The 25627-nt window shown below is 38.0% G+C and overlaps 1 protein-coding gene across 3 annotated transcripts in view; it reads left to right on the top strand.

The window, feature by feature from the left end:
- The window catches only part of REEP3 (receptor accessory protein 3), a 42762-nt gene extending 17218 nt beyond the window's left edge, over positions 1-25544 (top strand). For all 3 annotated transcript variants that reach the window (XM_054204873.1, XM_054204872.1, XM_054204874.1), the window contains 7 exons: positions 3809-3881; positions 8230-8306; positions 8844-8964; positions 10253-10366; positions 17926-18073; positions 20568-20719; positions 21493-25544. In XM_054204873.1, the coding sequence (XP_054060848.1) occupies positions 3822-3881; positions 8230-8306; positions 8844-8964; positions 10253-10366; positions 17926-18073; positions 20568-20719; positions 21493-21549 (729 nt within the window). In that variant the 5' untranslated portion in view covers positions 3809-3821 and the 3' untranslated portion in view covers positions 21550-25544. The remainder of the gene's footprint in view (positions 1-3808; positions 3882-8229; positions 8307-8843; positions 8965-10252; positions 10367-17925; positions 18074-20567; positions 20720-21492) is intronic.
- Positions 25545-25627: the final 83 nt, after the last annotated feature.

Below are 25627 nucleotides of genomic sequence, written 5' to 3'. Positions count from 1 at the left end.
AAGATTTGCTAGATGGAGAAAACTAGCTACCTTTATTGTGTTTGTCCCATGCTGGTGTTCTTGTTTAACTCGAGGTCATCTTTAGCTTAGCTTTATCATCATCTTATTGTTACTGTAATAAGCTTTCTGCTTGAAGATCAATTATTTCTGAAGGAGTGCTCTCAAAAAATTCTGTTCCCGTTCTTATTTTTACCAGATTTCAGAGGATGACACCTTCAGAGCCTAAATTGCTGTTTAAATTTAAAAATATGACTTTTTTTTTTAATTAGAAGTGGTGCTACTTGATGGTAAAGTGGGTGGAAAAGTATATACCAAAAATCTGTTAAGTGAAAGATTCAAACTGTTTCTCTTTCGTATGCGTCATAGCAAGAAACCTACATGTGCAGGCTACTAGTAGCCATTTAAATAACTTTGGACTATTTTTTTGGAATTTGGGTGAGGTGTATTGATGAACAGTAACTGCTGGCATATAATTATACAGCTGTCTAACAGTTGGTAGCACTTATGATGTTCAGGAACCTCTTTTGTGTCTTTTCTTTGAACAAAGAAATTCCTGCCCTTATAAAGTCTGTGTTACATCATAAAGGATTAATGAGACTTTCCTTATCTCTGATACTTAATGCTCATAATTTCAGACAGAAGAACAAGGAAAAGTGGGAGCCATTAGAGCTGGTAGGTTACTGAACAGGGTATTCCACAGGGACAAAAATAAGAGGAAGAGCTGTTGTCTACAGAAATTCATCAAAATGAAGGGTGTTTGGTCTCATAGTCCTTCTGTTTCCAGATCCCCTGTTATTTGGGTGAAGTGAGGTTTTTAACTTCTGTTGCCAGGCTTTTCTCCTAGTTGTGAATAAACTTCAGGGTTTTTTGGATGTTGCTTTTCTTGGTTTTAGGATGAAAGGTCTTTGCATTGTAGTAGAGCTGTATTTGGATAGGCTTCTCCAGATTAGTATGCTGAACTGGAATTCAAGTAGTCTGGATTTTTTCAAAAGGCATTTCAACATCTGAAACATGTAGGTAAGCTCTGCTGCCATGGAGTAGCAGCTTAGCCTGCCCATATTAAAGAGCTTCAGGATCCATCTTCTGTTAACTCTAGTTTAGCATGAATTGTGAAATTCTGACCATACAGATTTTAAACTGCTGCTGTGGTACATCAGTTATACTTTTTCATATCAATATTATTTTAAGTGATCTGCAGTGCACCATCCCTTCCCACTACAGAGGAATCTGATCTCATGGAGACCTGCTTGAAGTGTCCTTTAGCTCCTCTGCTGCTATCGGCTGCTAACAACTCTGTTTATTGGTAAAGGCCCAATGCACGTAAAGATTGCAGAAGTGCTGCAGAAGTTTTGTTCAGATCTAGTCTTGTGTTGTGGAAGTGAATGCATCCTAAAAAAGAGCTACACATGATTAACTAGCTTTGACTCTTAATTATAATCAGGTAGTAATTCTATTTACTGTCCTAAAGTCAATTAAAACCAAATATTTTTCTTAGCCTTCTTTGTTCTTTAAAGGTAAGAAAATACGTGGTTCAGTGTTTGAGGATTTTAAAGTTGAGTTTTATAATTTTTAAATTAAATTATGAGGAAAATATCAGGAAAATATATACATATTACAGTTTCAGTAGAGGATGGGGATGTTGATGTGAGATTTATACATTTGACTGCCTGGCTTTGGGCTTCTTAGTCCAAGAAAGATGTTAATTTATTTGAGAAAATTCACTGGAGGTCACCGAGGTAGTCACAGCAAATGACCTATTAGGACAGTCTGAATGAACTGGGCTTGTTCAGCCAGAAAAGAGAAAGCTTTGGGGGACTTATTAGCAATCTTCCGTGACTCTTTGGAGGTTAGGCTCACTCTCTTGCTGTGCTACTCAACCAAGAAAGACAATGGCTATAAACTCCTGGTTCTGACAGGATGTAACTAAAACTTTGCACTAGGAGGCTCATTAAGCATTGGAACAGGTTGCCCAGAGAGGATGTGAAGTCTCTCTCTGGAAGTCTCCAAGACTTGACTGGCTGAAGCCTTAAGTAGCCTGGTTCGACTCTGATGTCGACCTCGGTTTAAGCAGGAGATTGGACTCAATGACTTCACAGGGCCCTTTCAAACATGAAGGGTTCTGCAGTTATGCTTCCATAATTTTATTCTCCCCATCACTTGCGGCATTTATAGTTTAACATCTGCCAGTATCCCCCTGCCCCTGCAACAGGCTTTCTTCCACAGGTAACCTTGTGTTTGTCTTGCACTAAGGGTGGAGAAACCCTCTCTATGGTATCTGTGATGCTGAGGAAAGTGTCTCACCTTTGCTGTTAACAATTCCATATTTTTTTTCCCCCACTTAAGTACTATATATGTAAACTGTTGCAAATGGCTTCAGTACTCTAAATTGTCTTCCTACTAGGCAGAAGACTTCTGCCTACGTATCAGAGTGGTGCTTGGAAGATGGTGGATATCAAACTGATTGAATTCAAACTTGCATTGATGTCTTGTATACTAGGAAAGTTCTTAGTGGTAGTCTTTGCAAATAACATCTTATAGAAGATGAAGACTCTTGGAGTAGTTGCTTAAAAAAAAGTAAATTGGCCTACAAGTTCTTAGAATTCTCTCCTGGGTCTAACAGTAAAGCTTGGTAGCATCATACAGTCTTCTGCAGTGGCTCTGTGTAGGTAGAACCGCTTATTTAAATATACCTGACACAACTATAAAGCTTTAGATTTTAGGTGGTTACTTAGTTTGGTAAGTTTCAACCATTTGGGTTGAAATCTTACATGCCAGATCTGTCCTAGGTGGACTCATTAAAAAAACACGTGCTGCATCTTTTTTCACCTAACTGTGAGAAGTTAAATTACTTAAGAGTTCTGAACTTTCACATAAGATCTCTGGATATCCCTGCAAGTGTAAATTTCTCCTGCATAACCATCCTGAGCAAGTTGTAAGTGATGCTGCAGAGATGTAGCCAGACTTTGCTGTAATTGCTGCTTTAGGCCAGCTGTAACGAAGGGCAGGCAATTCCTTGACTTTACAAAGTATAACAAGCTGGTGAAATAGAAGTATGGAGCTCTTGAATTTGTCGAGGAGATGGCAACTACTGCTGTTCAGTTTCTCATAAAGAACTGTTTCACTAGTCTGTGGCCAAGACTCTTACTAGAAAATACTGTGTTGTAACAAAGTTGTGTTAGAGCAGATCTTTTTTCTGATCCTGCTCTCAGCGTGGATTGCTTGGCACCCTCTCACCCTGCTCTGCACCTTACGTTTGAGGAATTTTAGCAGGAATCATCTGTCTGAGCAAAACTGTATTAATTCCCACTTGCCTCCATTTCCCTGTGTTGCTGTTGCAGAGTTGTAGCAAAAGGAGCTGAAATTATGTAACTCTTGTTGTCTTAAAATTGCTTTTGAAGAATCTTCTGGTAATCTGATAAAAGTAGATGGGTTATGATCATCTACCGATTGTTGTTAGAGGCTCTTAAAGCGTGACAGCCCTGGCAATGCGGAAACAGTCTTTGGGCACAGGACTGGTTTTGCTTGTAGCTGAACCAGAGGAGCTACTAGATTTGCGTTATCTATTAGAGACAGTCTTACGCAACTGTTTGTTTGTCTTCAGAGCATACAGCCTTTTCTGTTCGTGTTGCTCTATTTTTGAGTACGGCTAAACTTCCTCCAAGCAGCCTATAACATTGTGATTTATTTTTTTCAAGCTAGAGAATGAGATTTTATTTTTAAGTTGGTTGCATTGCTCTAATGATGTATTGTCACTGTTTTCTCATGTACAGTATAACAGGTTCTGAAAACTCTTTTTATTTTCCCATAGGCTGGTGTTTGGGATGTTGTATCCTGCATATTACTCATACAAAGCTGTGAAGACAAAAAATGTGAAGGAATATGTAAGTCGCATTCCTTTTAATTGCTTAATTAAATCCCTCTCCTGACATACAACTGTGATTTTTTCATTGTGCAGTACAATAAGTCATATGGAAGCGTGATTCCACTATCTTAATACTAAATACAACAGCTGTGTGAATCTAGTGCTAATCCTGTGATTTTGTTTGGAGAGCAAAAGTTAAGGTTTCTCAGACTTTTTGTAGACTTTGCTGAAATGTGTCCAGCACACTATGCTGTATACAAATATTTTTAGGAGGATTTTTAAACATAAACCTTCAAGTGTTGACTGCATTTCAGTGAAGTGCCCAAAATAATGCACTTTTGTGCAGGGGGGGCAGAAAAAAGGTTTCCTAATTCTGTCAGCACCTGTAGTACAAGCAATGACAAATTGATTCTCAGTGACCACTTGAGCAGTAGCAGCAGTTTAATTGTTGTATGGAGCTCAACAGGGGTTCAAAATCTACCTGAGAAAGGGGTAGCTCTGCTTAATCTGTTGTTCCTCAAAGTGGAGAAAAATGTAACCAGGGGAGGAAAAGATTTGGTTAAGGTGATGTGGTGGAAAGAGGCAGAACAGATAGAAGAGTAAAGATGGAGGAAAACACAATTACTGTAGCTGCTGCATTTTAGAATTAATCTGTTAAATTATTTACTCTTCAGTGTGAGCAATGATGATTACCACAAGAATGTTACCCAGTTGCAGTCACAAGGAGCTTTGGTCATTGGGTTACTTCCGTGTTTCAAGAGGCAGTGTAACTTGATTTCAGCAACTAACCTATATTCTCTCCTGAACCTTGTTCTTAACCTGGCTGCCTGACTCAGGATGGAGTCAGTGCCATCTTTACTTTAACTTGGCAGCCGTAGCTGTGACCTAATGCTGCTGTCTGTATGTGTGGTGTCTCTGCTTTGTACTTGGTTGTAGTAGTAGAATGCAGTAGCTGTTGTTCCTCCCCTTGTATGTCTTGCGTTTAGTTTGATCACTCTATCAAGGCTCCAAAGTGGACATCATATTTATACTTCTGGTTTCTGTGCGGAAGCTGATTAGAGCTTATTTGTGCACATAGAGCTAGTGCCTGCCAGAGCTAAGCTTCTTGGAGGAAAAAAATCATCAAAAAAAGGAGAATTTCCTCTGTCTCATGCTTACTTTACCCTCTCAGGAAAGTGTATAATGCAAAGAATTTATAATCCGCTTTCCCTCCCTGCTCCCTCAAAAGGGATACACAGGCTAAGTAGAGGGTAGCAGTTTCAAACTCTAATACAAAAAAATCACTTTAAGAGGTTACTATTGCCTCTTGCAATATGTTTTCTAGAAAAAGAAGAGTAATGTTTGTACAATGCTGAGATTCTGACTCTTATCTCAATTGTCCAGTTAGCTATGACTTAACCTGTCTTTCTTGGGCATCCTTTTTTAGAGATGCCTGTCATTTACACAAGACCTTTAGTAGGGCCTGGAACCATATTTTTCCAACTGTGTATTTTCATTTTGTGTGAAAATGCTGCTTTTCAGTCACCTTTCACTGCCTTTGAGCAGTCCCTGAACTTGCAGTTGGATACAAAATGTTCATGGGGTTGAAATGAACGAGACCCATCACAGTGACTTTTTCATGGGCAGGGAATGACATTGATTCATCAGTGAATTACCACTCCATTGCTGGTTGGGTTGAGTGTCCAGATAGATCTTAGAGACAATCCATGGCTGGGTCATCTTCTTGCATAGGGAGGGTGTAGGTTTAACTGCAGCCTTCCAGATGGCACAGCTCTGCTGCCAGTCATGTTATGGCCCAAGTGCAACTTCCTTTCCAGGGCTCAGGAGCCATCTGTGTTTGTTTGCTGGATTGCAAGAGCTTTATAACAGTGAAATTTTTAACTTAGCCACTGCTTCCACCAATAAAAAAAACAAAGTACAGACATACTGACTTGCTGTGTGGGTCATGATGCAGCAAATTGTTCAAAGATTATTTCTGGGAAAAAAAAATGTTGCTGCTGGTTTTGGTGGTTTGACACACTTATGGACTTTAGTTCTAGAAATTAGGATCTGTGCCTTTGAGGAGATTTATTTCTTCTTGTAATTACTCTCATTTAATGGAGTTGACTAAGACCTTTGAGGAGGTTTTTCTCACTGTTACACCAAAGTGCTTGTGATAAGCATCTGAAACATAGTTTAGAAGTCTGAATGACCAGTCTTCTCAAATCCTGGCTTCAAAATCCTGACTTGAAAGGATGTGTTTCAGTCAAAGCCGACAAAGATGAGCTTAACGCTTGTAGGAAAAAAAACTCGACAAAACGAATCTGTAATCACCCTTTTAACATAAAAAGGAAAACTCAATCAAAGCTTCTCTAACTTCATCTTTGAGTTAAGTAGGTGATAGTCTTCTGTGCAGTGTCAAATATGACCTTCTGTTTTTCCTGGATATATTTTTTTTTCTGGTATGAAAACCACTGTAAGTCACTTGGGTTCATTTGTCCAGGATACTTTGGTAGCTAATGCATTAGTTGTACTAGAATATGATTTGACTTGTGTTTTTGAGGATCTTTGCCCAGACTTCAGCAGGACTCCTGGCAGATCTCATGTGCTCTTCTGCAGAGTGTTTCTTACCGTCCTAGCAGCCCAAGAGAAACTCCACTTTTACTGATTGGAGAAATAGATGTTGACTAAAGAGTGAATAGCTCGGATAAAATATATTGGAAAGAAATTCAGTCTTGCATAGCATCTTAAAAATTGCATTGCGTCATGCTTAGGTTGATGGGGCAAGGGTGGATGTTAACTTTATTTTTATTCAGGTGATGACTCTGGTTCATGGAAGGGTCACCAGTCTGAATGTCACATGGCTTGTCAGAGATGACTTCAGCTGTTGTGTAGGTTTGTCTTAGCTTATTCAAGCCTGAAATATCTAAATCCTCTGAGAGATTGAAGTGAAGAATGTCATCACATGACTGAGTTTCTTTTCAAAGTGAAATGCAGAAAAGCATTTAAGATAAATGGGTCTCAAGTTGTGACAGAGGAAGTGGTTTTAAAGCATAATGCACAGCTATGAAATAGGCCACAGTGTAGCATTAGGTTTTGAGTTGTTACTCAAATTGGTTGTAGTATTTATTTATAATAAATAAATTACTTATTTAAGTCCAATTCAAAAAAGGATTGCTTTAAAAGTGAAGACTAAATCTGAGTAATGTCCTCTGTGGGAACGTATATATATTCCTCCATTTGAAGGAGGGTACCATGAATTTAGGACTTGAACTAATGTCTAACAAATGTGGTATTTAATGCTTTGTGGGTATACCAGAAGAGTTAGTAGTCTATATATCGCAAGTTAAGTGAGGTTCCTGCATCTGGTTGCAGGTGATGCTTTTCTTCTCTTTTCTTTTTTTTCAACTGTTTTGGTTTTTTCTAGCAATGATAGTGTTGGAATTTAAAGAACCTGTGGGTGTTCAGTATGTATAACCAGTGGTGGTTTGCACTGACCTATTTTGGAAATGTCAGTGGCCAAATACAATGTATTTTAGAGAAGACAAATGCCTGCAACTAATTTTATATTATTTATTTTGAAAGACGTAATCAGTTTAGACAACCAAATCTTAACAGGTGTTCAAGGTAAACTATTAGAAAACAGAACTAAAACTTGTACTTTAAGAGCATTGTCTGATTTCAGAACAATGATGTATAGTGTAAATCTTAAAAGAAAAAAAAGTGTATAGATATAATGCCCTGAAATATGAAGATGCTTACACGTGAGCTCTTTTATTAACAGGAACCTTGTGTTTCTTGGCAGTGAATAGAATTATATTTCTATGAAAATGCTTTTTTCCTGCCCTGCCCCAGTGTTAATACTAACACATATGTAGAACACATGTAGAACTCTTAACTGCAAAGTATAGCTGAATAATGTATATTGTGAAATGAAAGCACAGGCTACCTGACTTACTAATGCTGACTGTTGTGTGTGTGTGTGTGTTACAAACATGGATGAGTGTAGAAGAGTGAAATATCCTTTAGTGCTACAGTGGGTATTGCATTTCATACTTATGATGATCTACTGACTTTTTGCAGTGTCTTTTTTCTTATCACTAAAGCTTTCTAGAGGCAGAATCAAATCTGTGAAGCCAGCTGAGGTGAGGTTGTGACTGTGGTCACCCAGCCATTTCACTTAGCTTGTTGCAGCTGCCACCAGTTCGATTTATTAACGGAAAACCCTTAGGACCTTCATGTAATTTAGCTTGAAACCCAGTTGATGCAGATTGAGATAATTGTTGAATGTCTTGATTTGACAGCTCTGAACTGACTGTACAGTGTCTGGTGTATTCTGTGAAAGATGAAATCACAATTCTTACTGAAGATGATGTTTTAATTTTCAGGTTCGCTGGATGATGTATTGGATTGTGTTTGCTCTTTATACAGTTACTGAAACAATAACTGACCTAACAGTCTCTTGGTAAGAAGCTCTTTTTAAGAACTCTGGATGAAACTTGTATGTGTTTCTGATGTTCGATTTATAATTATTTAAATTGTTTAAAGAAGTTGTGCTTGTTGCTGACCCTTTTTTTTTTCAGGAAAAGATCTCCATGTATGTGAAGAATAACACCTGTTTTCAGGCTTGCCATACACTGGCACTCGAATTAGGGACTATAAAGCTTCCACTTTTGCTGTAGCAACTGAATAGGAGAATGGAACTCTTAAAAGATCCTGTAGGAAGGACTATAGTTTCTCTGTGCAGGAATGTATAATGCAAAGCAAGTATATTGTTTCTCTTTCTTAAATGACACTACGGTAATTTTTAATTAATTAAAAAAATCCAATCCATAGGTCTATAATTTGTTTAATTTTTGTGTAATATAACTTCTTGTATATGAAGAATCCTATATGCTAATATGTAATTGTGTTTTTTGAAGAGATCTCTTCATGATGATTAATTACTGTGCATTTTCTTATTGCAGTTGTTGATATCATGCAATCTTTAACTTGTCTGTAGGTTCCCACTGTACTATGAACTGAAGATAGCTTTTGTTATTTGGCTCCTTTCCCCATACACTAGAGGGGCGAGTTTAATCTACAGAAAATTTCTCCACCCGCTTCTTTCTTCTAAAGAACGGGTAAGAAATAACTTCTCATATTTTTAATGCCTAATATGGAAATACTGTATGCTGAAATACTAACTGTTGCTAGATACACAATAAAAGCAGATCAGTGTGTTACTGGTTTGCCAGGCAGCATGAACTTGGACTAGCAGAGGCAAGTGTGTATGACTGCCCATATATATGCTTCTGTTTAACTTGCACAAGCAGACAATGTACTCTTTTCTCTTGACATGATATAGCTTGGTGTTCTCTAATCTACTTAGTGCACTTTGGGGAGCCCAGTTAAGTGGAAGTGATGCAGGTTGACTTTCTACTGGAAGAACACGTGCAGTACTCCCTTTGCAGAAGCATGAATGCAGTTTTGGCAACAGCTTTTCATGTTCCATTTTTTCCTAACGTGACCTAGTAATAAAAGTTCTGAGGATGAATGACATCGACTTCTCTGGTGTGTAAACTGACAGGATAAGAGGAGAGACATCCTTCTGAGGTTTAAGAGAAGACCAGGCTGCAGCAGAAAATACACAAACAGAAAATAGCTAAAGGATATTTAGCTTTAGCCAAAGTATGACAGGGCCACAGATCTGCTTAGCTCTCTTCCAATATTCTGTTTGGATGTGTGGAAAGAGCCGTTAGCAAACGTGTGAAGACTATCACTGAAAAACCTCACAATATGGAAAATAGCATTCATAAAGGTCAGTGCTGACATGATTGCCACTGATATGAACAGTAAGGTCATCCTGACCTTCTGAAAGTTGAACTATAAACAGTTTGCAACTTCATAACCCAAAGGGATTTTTCCCCATAGTCTGCTAGCTGTTGTGAACTACCTTGAAGCCTTTATCTCCAACTCCAGACATTTACCACAGCTCGGGATAAATGTCATCACTGTATTGTCCTTGGTACTTACCTATGTCAAAGCTCCGTCTTTGGAAGTTCTTTGTGAGATTTTTCTACCTTCTTAAGGAACTCTCTGATTTCATCTTAAGCATGTTATTTCTTGAACAACTTTTGTCTGACAAGTTAAGCTTACTCCCTGTAAGGAACTTGGTATGTAGCTGCAATGTTTCTGAGCTGGACAAGAGTGATGTATTTTATCTTCTTGTTTGACCAGACATAATCCTTTTCTAAAAGAGAGAGTATAAGTGAATGAAACATCAGTATACAAAGGCAAGAGTAACTGTCCCATCAAATGTTTTCTTGAAGATTTCTTCTGCCTTCCTTTATTGATGGAAAAATAATACTGTGGGGTAACGTGACTCTCTTATGTACAGCCCTCTAAAACTTAAGTATGCTTTGCTTTTAGGAGATTGATGAGTACATCGTACAAGCCAAAGAAAGAGGCTATGAGACCATGGTGAATTTTGGAAGGCAAGGGTTGAATTTGGCAGCAACTGCTGCAGTGACAGCAGCTGTAAAGGTAACTTTCTGCTTGCACTAAGTGTTTTTGTCCTTCGTATAGAATGGTGTAATAGTACTGAGGATTTGCCATTCCTAAACAAAAAGATTAATTCCGCAAATGTATGGGTTGCAGCCCTCTACTCCTCCTTATACTATGTTTGTTTAAGATGGTGTGTAGTTATTTCTTGGATGATGGGGATCAGTTTACAGTAATTCAAAAGACACACTGTGCAGTTTTCTATGCAGGCTTTTGGTAAAGATGACCATTGTTTCTTTTCTGTCTCTGTTTTGCTTTCTTGTTGGTAAACAAACTATTTAAAGGATTTCTGGCTTTTCTGCTGTTTTTCTCCAATCAACTTGAGGTAACTCCACATATGAAGTAAGGCATGAAAGATTACTACCACAGATAAAAGTTATTTTGACACAATTAACTTGTGTGCAACTTGTTGATTGAATTATTAAATTAATACACTAAGCATAAGCTTGCATATCGCTGTTTAGCATACTCTTGCTTTGTCATGTAAGTTCCATTAAATCATGAAGTAACCTGTGGTTGTTCCCAAATTGTCTGGAGGGGGGAGAACATCTGTTGTTCATTTCAGTGGCCAGTCCGGCCCAAACCACAACACTTGCCTACAAAACTCATGACCTTCAGTTGAATTTCAGAGGGTAGTAGGTTTAGGAAAACAAAATACAAGCTTATAAGTAAGATTCTAAGCAACTTTTGGCCCACCAGGATTCTGTGGAATCCTATTAGTAGGATCAGCTTTGATGGGAAAGAGACACATTTTCATCACTCTCTCTTGGTTTTTTTTTTTTTGAAGGAGCAGCCATGCTTATTCTGACATACTGGATCTCAAATTAGGAGTAGAAAATGTGGGAGGGTTACTTCAGGCAATGTGTATCCTACCTAATAGTCATTTAAACCAAAACACGCACGCACACACACACGAAAGATGTGTATGTCCTAGTTAAATGATAGTTTTAAGGTGATCAGGATTAACTTCCTGGGAATAAATGAAACTGCTTTGTTCATAGTAACAGGACTGAAAACCTGAACACTGTTAGTAGATAACGGAAAGCAATGTAGAGACCCCTGTCTGTCAAAGTTAAGTAGGTACAGCTAGCATTTAACTTGAATTTCTGTGCTTGTATGTGAACTTCTTTATAAATCAAACACACTTTGAAAAACTACATTTTCAAATGCTATCTCAAAAAGGTTTGGAAAAATAGTTATGCATCTCTTGTGTGTTCATTTTCTCTCATTTTAAAGATATATGCGGGTGGTAGTAAAAACAAAAACACAACAAAACTTTTTGTTTTAAAATATGAACATAACAAGCCTAAAATACTGAGAATGTGATTCAGTTTGATCACTGGTTCCTTTTTTTTTTTTTTGTTATTCAGATTCTTAGTACTGCCTTGAGGCATGAAATAGAGTACACCTCTAAAGGGATGAAAGTATCCAGAGTGAAAACAGGTCATTTAAAAGAAACAAACCCAACAAACAAAACCTCAAAGTACTCCACTGGGAAAAAGTTTCAGAACTATGCTAAATGCTAAAATGCATATTCTTTGCCAAACAGCAAATCATAATTTGTTGCAGTGTGCACCTGTAATAGTACTTACGCGCTGTGTGTTTTTCTTATGTCTGTATGTCTGGCTAAGGTTGAATATTTCCTTGTTAATCTTTATGGTGTTACAGAAATACTGTGTTTAAAAAAAAAAAAAAAAGGTAAGCCAACCAAAACCAAAAAACCCCAACCACATACACAAATACCTCCTCCTACTTTCTTCTGAAATAACAAATAACTTTTTCCTAAATGTCTGTGTTTAGATTTCATTGCTATTCAGCTGTGACTGGCAAGATGCCTGCTCTATTTGTTAAAACTTGTTAAACATGCTCATGAATATTTGTACAGAATTAGTTCAGTGCAGATGAGATGCTTGGGCAAAACAACCATCACAATACCAAAGACCTAAAATAGACATGATTTTTAAACAGTATGAAAGAGGAGACTCATTGAAAAAGAAAAAATCTTTGTTTTGGCATGTTAAACCTCTCTTAAGTTTGTCATTCCAAAAAGCTGAGTGTGGCCGCTCCATGTGAGCAAATGGAGACAATGCATATGTTCTTGATTTTTGTTCCCTGTTTTTCAAGAGTTGACTGCTGCCTCCAGCAGGTGAAAAGATTATCCCTTCAGTATGAGCTGGTGGAGCACACTATAGGATTTCAGGAATGGAATCCTATTAGTGGGATCAGTTTTGATGGGAAGGAGACACACTTTCATCACTCTTTTTTTTTTTTTTTTTTTTTAATGCAAGAGGAGGTCCAAAGAAAGCTTCTGTTCACTGAAATGTCCAAGCAAAAGACACTACCATGTCTGCTTATGCTGACTTTAGGAGGGTGGTAAAATTGCTTGGAAATTCTCTGAAATATTTTCAAGATGAAGTGTGGGAAAGAGCAGTTTTCTCCAAGGGTTGTCAAAGGAATATGGGATTAGTATTAAAAGGCCAGTTGGCTGTGTAGGGGAGGCTGGAGCAGCCAGCCAGGTCAGTCTACCAAAACTTGCCATAGATTTAAACATGCTCTGCTGTAGTGAAGTTAAAATGTAATTGGCAGGAGTCATGGCTTATAGCTTACATTCCTATACTGGTATCTTTAGCTGGTACTAGTTAGACACAATTCGAATAAAATTTAGTGTTTCAGAACCCGCTAAATAGCATACATTAGAAAGTTAAATTGTGTTACTGTCATGTTAATTTAAGAAAACAAATCTTTGTAAAATGCTGATTTCAGGAAACTTAGAGATGAAATATGGCCTAAGCTTTTATAGTTTACTAATAAAAAATTTTATTTGCAGTATAAAAGAGTCAGCAACAAGATGTCTTTAATGATAGGAAAGTTGTTGGAGCTCTTTCATCTCAATAGTATATGAATTTGTGGAAATTATGTCTGCAACACTAAGTTCCACCGATATACCTTGCATTTTGATGCACCTGCTTCCCAGTTCTGAGACGCCAGTTACCTGTACATTCCACTTTTGACCAACACATAAATTTTTGCTTCTCAAGCTGCTAGCAAACATTCATTTCTCTATCGCCATGTGTGGGATGGCTGCTATATAAGCTGTGAAATGCACTGTCCTTCTTTGAGGTCACACAAGTATTGTTCACTTGTAAAGTATTATTTGGTGGAAAAAAATTTAATAATAATACCTTTTGAGGGCTGTGTTTCTGCATGTCTCTTAGTTATCCTGAATCTGCTGCCTCTTTGCTGGTTGAATATCTTTCTAATGGCCTTGCCTCAGACTTCCCCTTCTTCCCGCTCAGGGCATGGCAGAGGAAGGAGCCAGCTGTGGTGAGCAGCCAGTGTCACTGTGGGCAGCTCAGCTCACCAGCAATATTCCTTTCATCCCTCCTCCCTGCTGGGACTGCCTGGCATGCTGCAGAGGTCACTCACGGGACAGCAGTCCCTCTCCAGGTTGAGAGGGAACAGAAGTCATTCCCTGTCAGCCCAGATCGGATCAGGGAGAGAACAGCTGGGAATGCGGGTGCTGCACACGGCAGCTCTGCAGCCACAAAGCTCCCAGCAGCTCTGTGGACACATGGTCCATTGAGAACTTGTCCAATGAAGGCAAGCAGCTTTGTTCAGTGATCCTGACCACTGAGGACAATTTAAACAACAACAAAAAAAAAAGAGTCCCTGAGGCAGACATACTGTGTGGTGTCAGTTTACAGCAACTTCTCTGGGTGAAGTATATAGACTATAAAAATACATACCCAATAACAAAATAGAGAAGGGCATTTCATATATGAGGGTCAGCTGATGAGGCGGCATACTAATAGCTTAGTAGAGTCTGAGTATTCTCAAAAGGAGTCCCTTAAGTAGGCTATATTTATCAAGAGCTAGATTTAGAAACCCATTACATCTTAAATTAGTGCTTCAGGTTGGTCACTGGTAATGAATGTGGCCTCTGAAAGGCGTTCAATATATTTTAGTAAATACTATCGAATAAATAAGCAGACTTATTCTTCAAGACTTTCATTTTGTCTAAGACAACAGAAACTTCACAGTTCATCTCTCTTCAATGTTCATTTACATAGAAATTTGAGCACTGAAGTTTTTCTCTGCTTTTTTGCCTGCATTGTAATTATAAATGTTTGTGTCTCAATCTTTTGTGGTGTAGTTTAGTTGGCTGGCTCTGGGCTGGATGCAGCCCACTGTATTTCTTCTTTACTGACAGGAACTGTTGAAATAATGGGACACCAGTGCAGGTGTCGCAACTGCTCTGCCATCTTCTTGTGAGGAGCATCTCGGGGCTGAGTGTGTGGCTGGGGTGAGGTGATAGCTGCTGCCGTACCCATGGTGTGAGTGTGGAAGCAGGAGATCCCCCTTCAGCTCCACCTGCAAATTGGATTGCTCTGCCTTCTGTTTTGTGGGCAAACATCTTGCTTTCAAGCTGTGGCTAGTAACTCTCTGAACTTTCAAGCAAGATATATAAGCTCTTAATGCATTAATATTCTAAATGTGAATGTTACTGTCACAGTTCCTGCAGTAGAGGGTACGTAATGTCACATTTCCTGCAGTAGAGGGTATTTAATATTTTTCAGCCAGACTTTCATTCTGAGCTGGTAGTAATCCAGACCCTCGTGGAATGCTTTGTTTCAGGAGAAAGCAATTATCTGCTTCTTTTGAGCATGGGGAGTGGAAGAATCTTGCTAAATCTTAAGTGTTGTATGAACACAGTAGTATGTGGAGGTTTTTTAATTACGAAACTTTTGTTCATTACAAAAAAACCACACCCACACAAAATGCCTTGAAAATTGTTCTTCAATTAGTCTATGCAGTGGTGTGAAGTAGATATCAATCCTGATTTAGCTAGACTGGATCTTCCCAGGGGTGGGATGGAGACTGCATTCAGGCAGGAGGAGAGCTGGGGGGGATGGTAGGCAGTACCTGCATAGGATTAGGATAATGTGTGACCGTGCAGTACAGCAGTGGTTGTGCAGCCCCTGTTCCTGCTGTGACTCTCGAGCACATGTGCTGTATCTCTTATTTGTATATGTATCCTTTTTTAAATTTCTTAATGTTTGTTGTGTGTAACTTGAGTGAAACTTTCCATCTTGGCAAGTACTTTTGGAATGAAGGGCCCATTGTATGAATCCGTTATGTGCTCGCTGAATGAGGCAGTGCTCCACAGGAGCTCTAGCCTCATCAGGTGAGCAGTCTGGTTAAGGGCACAATGTTATTTTATGGCACATATTCACATATTTTGACTTTTTTCCCCCCTTTGAAAAACAAAATTCTGTATCCAAAAGCAGCGCTGAAAAATAAGGTTGAACATTTCCAGCTTGGATCTGGTCCTTGATATCTACAGTGGAATAGGAAGTACAAGCTTGTGATGTGACTTCTTCTTAGCATGCTAGTTTTTATAATCTTAATTCCATGATCTTGTACAATTTCCAAATGTCTTTTCATAGTACATCACATGATGAATGGACTTGCTGTGCAACTGTTATGCAAGTGTGGCTCTGTACTTTCGTTTCTGGGGAAATCCAACTTCTGTCAGTATTTTATAGTAGGTTCTGTCCATACTTAGTGAGTTGGAGTTATGCTGAATTTATATGGATTGTGCTGAGAACCAACTGGGTCCATTTTATGCATTCATCGGTGTTCATTCAGTGATTGATACCTGAGTCCATTTGCATCTCTTCAAGTAGAGGATGTAGACCGATCAACAGTCGTATGTGTTCTAGCAGATGCTGTAAGCTGTTACTTGTCAAAAGAAGCAGTCCCATCTCAGTTCCCTTCCCTAGTGCCCTAACAGCTGACTGTTAGTTCTCAGGCATAGCTGGTTCCTGATTTGGTTTACTGTGCAAATGCTTTTCAAAGCAAGAACTGGAGTAGTGGAAGGGCAGGATTCCTGCCTTAAAGCAGGACAGACCTGCGTTAAATAAGCCATTTAAGGGAATAAATTTAAGTTCAGAATTTCTACAGTAGTTTATACACAGGCTGTACAGCGTCAGTAGTGCATTTTAACTCAAAGGCAAGCTGTAGTTGTGTTCTTGAGAACTGTCAGTCATCCTACATGTATGCAGGAAGAGCTAGAAAAGGAAAGGCTTCTACTTCTCTCGTAGGAAGCCCTTTCTTTATTATTATTTAGTGTCAATGTACAAATGGTGGTGTAAAAATTAAAATCATTTTTTCTTGCCTGTGTAGCACACTGTCTTAGCTTTATATACTATACTACTGACTAAGCAATTAGAAAATGAGTATTAGGTTTCAGCCACTTCCCCCCCTCTGCCTTTGGTGGCCATGCAAGCTTAAGGAGTATCACTCTGTCTCTTCACTTTACATGGCTATTTTTAACATGGAATAATGTAGTGTGCTGGTCTGCCATCTGCAAACAGTTGTTGCCACGAGAGTGGGAACAAATGGCTGCAGCCACTGGTACAAGAACTGCCTTACGCTGGTACTGTTGCAGAGGAAGGTGTGTGGAATTGTACCTGGATTTCTGCTACTGCTTGCTAACATAATGCTGAAATGAGGAATTTTACTTAAGAGCTTTGTTTGTGAGAATGAAACAAAATCTTGAATCCTTGCTCAAACTGGGATTCATGCACAGGCTTGTCAGCCTTCCTCTGAAATGGTTATTTTTTGCCTCATATGCCAGAGAGGGAAGAATTAAATGTTATTTTAACATGACATTGAGTAATGTGCTTGTCCTTTTAGTTGCTTATACAATAAATTAAGCTTCAGTGCTTTAGTAATAAGATCATCTGGTGTAAGATGAAGGAGCTGCTTGACAACCCTTCTTCCCAAAGGGGAACTTTCTGTTTGTCCTATATAGAAAAGATGTAAAGAGATGGAATACTAATGTTCAAATATGATCAACTATTCTTATATATAGCATTATATTTTGGGTTGGTATTATGTCAGTAAACCTACGTTAGTAAGAGAACCTGCTGGCCTGTAGTCCAGGCAGGACCTCTTTGCTTTGTTTGGTTTCAAGTTTCTGTCAACTAGAGCTTTTGTAGTGCTGCCAGTTTGTTTCTTGGTTACTTGAGTTAATGTTACAGAGTGTATTTTTAACACTTTTCTTTTTCTTCTGCATATTCAAATCTGTAGAGGGTAAAAATATAAAAGAACAGAAATCTTTACTTGTCTTCAACCAAACTTTTTAAAACGCAAGTGTTAAAGCTGCTGTCACGCTACCTAGCACTGCTAGAGAAGTATAATGTTTGAAGTGACTTGAGCACTTCTCATGGTTTTTTTTTTTTTTTGAAACACTTCCCTCACCCAAAAAGCCTTTATTTGCTCAGATTAAAGGAGTGAGATGAGACATTTGTAATGAAACTGCCAGTTTATCTGTAACTTCTCTTTTGTCTAGGAGCAATATAGAGTTAAGCTTGGGTAAAAGCAATACTTAAAGCAAATGTAAGTCTGCCGCATGCTTATGTTCAATGAATTTTGTAGTGCAACAAGAAAGCATGGGCTTAAACATCTTAACCCAACTTGAACAGCAAAGTCAAACCTTTGCTTTGTTTTAAAGATACTGTTGTTGTTTATTTCAGAGTCAAGGTGCGATAACTGAGAAATTGAGAAGTTTCAGTATGCATGATTTGACTACTATACAAGGAGATGAGCCAGTAGGACAGGGGTCCTATCAGACATTACCAGAAGCAAAAAAGAAAACCAGAGCCTCTGCAAGTGAATCTTCAGGTAAGTATCTGTCTTCTGTTTTTTTGAGCTAAAAGAACAATTCACCGAAGGCTGAAGTGGGAAAGCGGAAATACATTTATCCCATTTAGAAATGGAAAAGGCCTTAAAGAATTCCAGTGAACTTGAACAGAGTTGACTTGAGTAAGATATATTACAACAGTTAAGAAATGCTCCCTGAACTTTCTTCTTACAGCCACTAACGGTGTAGTCATACTGTATTCATTACTGCTATCTTTGCCAATTAGCAACGAGAATTCCTTGCCAAAACAAAGCTTAATTGGAAGTAAAAAAATACGTGATTAAGTGGTGTTTCTGTGACAAATGCACAAAAAGTTTAAACGTGAAAATTTATGGAAACTCAATAAATAGGAAGAGAAAATGAATGGAAATTAGTTCAGTAGGTCCATAATGATAGTTCAAAATATAAAATTGCTTGTGATGATAGGAATAATGAAGGCATTAAGTTATCATAATGGATTGATGCATATCAACACCCAGTTTTATTATTTTATTATCATGTTACATATCATCACCATCATCACTTTGCTCTTGAGCCTATGAAGGAAGGTTTCAGTGGAACCTTGAAGGAAGGTTTCAGTGGAAGGCTGTCAATTGCACCTTTTAAAATGGTGAGGCTACGATGTTAAGCAGTTGATATTTCCCACAAATGAAATGGCTCTAGTCTATTTTTTTTTTCTTTTCGCCTAAGCCTGTCACTTGTTCTCATCCCTGCATTTCAAGGAGGGGGGGTGCTTGTGGAACACAAGGAATTCCAGGAATCACATGGTAGCCCATGGTGTTTCTGAGGAATAAATGGCCACCTGAATGGTGCTAAGCTGAATTGCTAATTGAGCCCAGAAGGCATCCTGTGCAGGTCAGTGTAAAGATGGGGGTACTGGCCAGAGAGAAAGCCCATGAATTCGAGAGTTGCATTAGGGATGATGTCACTGCAGCTGTTGTTCAGGGGCTATTCCTCTGTAACAGAGCATTAGTTATTTATCTGAAATAGCTTGCAAATGCTCAAAATTCCTTTTTTTTTTTTATTAGTCAGATACAGATTATACTGTGTAAATAACCACTGATAGTAAGATTCAATCTCACAAGTCAAAATGCTTTCTTAGAGCTAGTATAACTTAATTGTTTCTATTCCTGGACCCAAATGTAGTATACACTTCTAGTTTTTTTTTTTTTTTTGAAGCTTCTTCAGCATTAGCGATTTAAAATGAGAACAAACCACGGACCACAAGTAGACTTAAGAATACTGTGTAGCAATATTTCATTGCACTTAATGGAATATTATCTTTTTGTGATCTAAGCTGTGAGCTCCCATGCAAATCAGTTGAAAAGACCTAGCTGTAGAAGGCCATTGATAACAGGATGCTGAGCTGCCAGTATGCTTGCTGTGAAAGAGGCAAATGTGATTTTGATTCATCAGAAGTGTTACAAATAGAGATAAGGAAGTATTGGTGTCATTGCAAACATTCCTAGTCAGAAGCTATATGAGTAACAGATGTGATTGAAATTTTCCATAATGAAAATGATGAATTGAAACTATTGAAGGCAGAGACATGTTGCCTCTAGAATGGCAAAATGAGGCAAGTCTGCCTTAAGGAGCTGTAGAGTAGGTTAATGTGATTCTAATTTCATGAAAAAAATGAAATGACCAAAAGAAATTAATCTAATCAAGCCTAAATAAAATATTGGTTTAAGATGAAATGTACATTGAACATGAATAAAGTTGGGTTTGGAGTCTAAAAGGTGTCTCCAAGTACTATGGCTTGTACGTTCTGCAATGGCCTTTTCAAAAAGAGGAGAGCTTGGCAGGGGTGAAGAACCGGATGACATTCGGGGGTGTTTGATACCTCTATGACGGGGATTCAGGACTTTTGGACCCCAAGGATCTCTTCATCATGTGTTTTTAAGCAGTTTGCGCCCTCTAGTGAGAAACTCTGGTAGCCTTGGTCCTGTTTTTGCTGGATGTAAACAACCCTTGAGAGTACTTTGATATTGTATCTATCCGAAAGGAACTTTGGTATTAAATATGCAGAGCGGTATGCAAGTATCAAGAAAGGTCCAATAAATCATGGAATGGCTTGGGTTGGAAGGGACCTTTAAAGATTACCTAGTCCAACCCCCCTCCCATGGGGATCATGGCCAAAAATCTCCAGTACTCCTCAAGGTAACTGCTGAGGTTGTTACAGTTCAGTGTAAAGCAGAAGATGGTAGCAGATTGGTGGTTTAACTTTTGGCAATTAAGGGACCACTGCATTACATATCTGTGGAATGAAATGGCTCATTACTTAAAAAAGGCATGATTATACGTAACAAGCTCCTGGTAGTGTAGATTTTTTGCTGTTTTGAAACAGCTGGCAGACTGACCATATCATTTAAAAGAATGAGAGATGTGCGTTAAAGATGAAACTCGTGGCTTTCTTTGACATCTAAAAGTTACAGATGCTTCTTATTAAACATTTTTATAAAATTGTTTTTAAAGGTTACAAAACTCCCCTGGAAAAAAATCCTGGAGATGATAAAACAGATGAAGAGGTGGAGGGGACACATTCGGAGGATGAAATGTTTGCTCAGAGAGGCCTTCGAAGAACTCAGAGCATGAAATCTGTAAAAAGTATTAAAGGTCGTAAAGAGGCAAGTATAATCTTAACTATTGAGTTTGTTTTTAACAATGTACCTTGAGATTTTGAATAATGCAGAATTTTTTTTTCTTAATCTTAGAGGGGTTATCAACAATAACTGGGTTGTGGAATGCTAAATGGAGAAGGAAGTATGTGATAATAACAGCTAAGCTTGGAGCTTTTGTACTTTAGAGTTTTTAAGGGCAATACGTAAATCAAACTAAGCAAGGAAAAAGGGAGGAGGAGATTAAATAGACTCTGTGCTTGTAATACTAATTTTGACACCACTGAGCCCAAATTCCAGCAACTGCTTACTTTGAGAGGGGTGTAGATAGTGGTATTGTCATCTGCATTTGCATGTCTTGGTTGTGCACACTTAAACATCTGCAGTTTAATGGATTAAAGAAGATTCAGAATTATTTAGTTCCCATAGACATATGGCCACCTTTGACTTGTAACCCACAAAGCAAAGATTCTACATAGGGTTCAATGTATTTTATATCTGTATGTGTCACAACATTTAAAGATACTTCAGGATAAATATGGAATCTCACAAAAGTTTTTGGGAAAACTTTTGAGACTTGCCCTTCTTGTCCAATTCTGTTGAATGAGATACAGTTTGTATCTCGTTCAGTTGTAGGTAGATTCTCTTACTGAATCTGTAGAGTGTCCAAAGCACATTTAAAGATACTTACTAGATTGGATTAGTGACAAAGTACATAATATTTTTGCCTGAAGTGATAACAACTCTTTGTTAAGTTAAATTTTTTTTTTTCCTCCCCTCAGATACGGTATGGATCACTGAAATACAGAGTAAAGAAGAGAACCGCTGTATACTTCTAAGTGTATTGCACAATGCCTGCAAGACAAACTGCTGTATTATAATAACTTGAATTCAGTGCGTCGTAAAGATCTGTGTATGATTCATATAATAAGTATGTATGAATAGATATGGTAGGACTTGGTTTTATGAACCTAAATGGTTGGTAAAGTATTACTTTGCTTTTCTGTAATTGCTTATTGTTTAGACTTAAATCTGGACAAGTTATAGTATGAATTTCAGCACTCCTTAAATGGGAGTTAAATGAGTAATAGGAAACAGCCTTTTTCCAGAGGTACTGAACAGACCAGAATAATTACAACTCTGATTGAATTAGCAGAAGTTGTAAGCGTTTGGAACTTGTGAAAATCAAATCCATGGTGTCCCTAAGTTTACATGGAAAGATAGGTATACTTGAAATATTTTGCTGAACTACAATTCCTGAAAAAGCCTTTGTGTAATTTAAAAATGTACAGTGTAAAGGACAGTAGAATGATGGTGGGGAAGGAAAAGGAAAGACGTGGTAGATATCCTTAAGATCATCTTCTTGCATCATATTGCCAAGCTTAACAAACTTATATTGTAATATTAATAGGTGCAGACTGGGGGTACATTTAGCACTTTATGCAAAACTGTAGTTTTGCACACTCTTACTGATTTACAGCTGCACATTCATTTTAGTAACTTCTTAAGTAGGTTAGACTTATCTTTGAATGCCAGCAATTCTTGTATTTCATGGTCTTTTTAAAATTTATCTTGATTGCTTAAGCACACTTAGGATGCTGTAGATAATTGCTACTAACAATTAACAATATTATCAGGTGCCTTTCTATGTATTACAAGGCTGTGTGGTTTTTTTGTCTGTGTGGGTTTTTCTTGTTTTGTGGGGGTTTTTTTTGTTGCTGTTTTGTTTGTCTTTCTTCATCCTTCACCTGGAGAGATGTAACATGATTTAAGTCAGTTTGGTTAAAACTGTGGTAAGCAAAACTTGTAGCAATTCCAGTGATAGACCTCAGGGATCTGATCGGCCCATCAGCTGTGTATTAAAGTCATGCTAATGTGAAGGCATGTATGATAGATTTATTCAGGCCCTGGTTTGGTTTTGCTCTGCATTGCTTTAAGAGTGAATATATATATATATATTAGAACATGTATGTGTGTATATTTCATATCACATGTGAATTCTAAAATTGGCTGTGTAGTACTTTCTTTTATTGCTAAAGTTATTACTAAAATATTTACATGCGAATAGCTTTTTTCTATAAGTCTAGCTGATTTAGTCAGCCTTTTTATTAAGTTGGAGTCCTGTGGCATAACTGTTTGCACAGAGATTAATTTTGGAATGTCATTTAAGGCAGGGACTTGTCAAAATGACTTTTTGAGGTCCCCTTTGGTTCTATTTTCTGCAATTCTGAGAATTAGGATGATTTTCGTTTTCTGTGTGACTGTGTTTCTACTGTGGATTCAGGGAGAAAACACCCACTTTTTGTAGATAGTATTTTATTACTTGGCACGGGGAGAGATGGCCTTACTTTCCTTGAAGAGAAAATGGCATGTGATCCCTCTTATCCTTGGATCTCGGATTCCAGTCCTTAGACCTTCCCCCAGGTATGACAGTCATCTGCAAATCTACTGCAGCGCTTTTAAACATATTCTTAAAGCTTGGGCCTGCTGCAGTCCTTTTTCCTTATGTTACAGCTATAGCGGGTTCACTACTGGTAGGCATTTAATGGCCTGTTAATATATCCTGGCACTTGAAATAGTCTTCTGTAGGCTTTGGGCTAGGGTTTGAATTGTATGCATAAAAATGCAGCTGGTCTGTATTGGCATCGCGTTACTCGCTTGCTGTTGCAGGCCTTTGTAAGCCAAGTGCAAAGCCTTGGTCAAATGTAACAATACTGATGACGCAGTGCTTTTAGCATCTCCGAGGAAGTTAAATGCTTTAGTAAAAAGTTGTAATAGTCCATATGGGATTAAAAGGTCAAGGACCACGTTACTGTACTCAAAGACGCAGTACCAGAAGACAGGAAGGCTGCTCTCTTCCAATGAGTAAAGTGCAAAAATCCCATCCTCTAACCAAAACTGCAAGTTGTGATCCAGCTCTTATAGGGAGCTGTTGTCTGTGGGGGAGGCAGTGATCAGAAAGGCAGCCCCCCAGGTTGCGGTTCATCACTTGCGCCCCAGCAATGTTTGTGCTTCTCATCTGTTTCCCTGAAAGTAGGGAAAGGCTGTCTGTGTGTTAAGGTATGTAAGACATTAGAGGAAACTGAGGCTTTTGTATTTGCATCTTGTCCCTCTTTGAAGATTTGACTAAGCTGGGCCTTGGGTGGAATCTTACACTCCAGTTGAGCATCCTCCTTGAGCACTTGCTGCCACCTCTTGCTCTAACTCATCGTGTTTGTTCTACGGGCAACCATGTCAATAAAATTGTCATCTATCTACAAATCACAATCCTGCAGGAAGGAGCAGGGTAAGCCCTTCTTTCAGAATCACAGTTCCTGTTACAGGTTCATGTAGATCCTGTTTTGGGGTTGTGTTCTTTTCACATTTCCAGGGCTAGAGATCATTCGAGTAGTTTAAGCTCTGCCACGCTTGTGGTCAGTAAGTTGCTCTACGTGTCGTTATGTACTTGAGGCTGTAATTTCTGGCAGACATAACTTGCTAATTAAGTAGTGACAAAGGCTAAATAAACTCTCCTTTTTCTGAGCTATGCGTGGAGCTAGGAAAGCTGGCAGTATTATTCCTATTCATGACTGTTTGCATATAAATGTACTTGTGTTTTCTCAGATACTCTCTTAAGTGGTAAAACTTCCAGTGTTTTCCCAGCTGGTTTTTTCAGTCTAATATCCTACTGTAAAATTCTTTTCTTGACAGCTTGATTTTGCTCTCTGAATTAATTCATCCTGAAACTGGTTCACTGTGTTATCTTAATTATTTTTTTTCCTTGCTGTTCATTGTCAGCTGATGCTGGGCAGGGCACAATGGCATGATTAGCTTTCATCCCAATGATATGTATTTCTCTCTGCTGCTTGGATTTAGTTTAGTTTGGTTTTGAAACACTACACAATCTTTTAAACTTTGTGTACAGGGAGTTTTCAAACATATCTGCCTTAGCAACTGCAAAAGCGATCTGTCTAGCTCTTGACAGTAAACTTCTTGGAAAAATGTTAAACAAAAATCAAAATTTAACTTAATATTCTCTTTGGTTTTGGAGTGTTAAATGTAGTTCATATCAAATTATATGATCTTATGAACAAAATGTCTCCGGAGAATTGACTGACCACGACCAACAGGACTGATAATATAATTAAAGAAAACCTTACACAGAGGTTAAAGGTACTTTAAAAGAGAATATGTATTTCTTGTTAAATCATATGAAGGTTTCAAGCCTTTCCAAAATATATTTGAAGTGACTCGGATTTCTCAGCAAGAGCCTGCTGTATGTGTTAAAATGCACAGTTTGAGATGAGGATTAACTTGATGGCCTTGGTTGCAAATAAATTTAGGCCAGACTCTGATTACAAGGTAATTGCCAATATTAGCTACTTAATGCTAATTGCTTTGCTATGTGAAAGTAAATGAATATTATCCAAGATACTTTTTGCAAACTACAATGAATTTTAAAAGGAACAGAAGATAATTTGGTTAAACAGAATGGTGGAGTAAACGCTAGATGCGTTTAACACACTGTTCATGACAAAAGATGCATTTTATTTTTGGTGTTGCATTTATTAATGGGAAATTGGTATTTTTAAGTATTTTTCTACAAAAATATGTATGTGCAAAAGCAATACTTCAACATTTTTCAAGAACTCATGTTTTTAAATGCTACAGACCAGAGACTGTCTACATTGAGACTGAAGTTAGTAGCTTTAAAAAAAAATGCAATGCAAGCTTTAATTTTTATATTGTAATAATAACTTGCTGTCAACTTGTTTACATATTTGTAGGAGGGAAAGCTTCATTATGCATTGACTTATCTTGATACTATCTTTAATAAATGCTGCTTTGAACAGGATGCAGTGGATATTTTATTACCTGAATTATGATTAACAAATTAGTCAGTGTAATCTGTGTTCTATTATTTATTATAACGATTCC

Source organism: Rissa tridactyla, chromosome 6 (genome assembly GCF_028500815.1).
Source record: "Rissa tridactyla isolate bRisTri1 chromosome 6, bRisTri1.patW.cur.20221130, whole genome shotgun sequence".
NCBI lineage: Eukaryota > Metazoa > Chordata > Aves > Charadriiformes > Laridae > Rissa > Rissa tridactyla.
The sequence above is the reverse complement of the archived record's forward strand: the minus strand, read 5'-3'. Positions and strand labels throughout refer to the sequence as shown.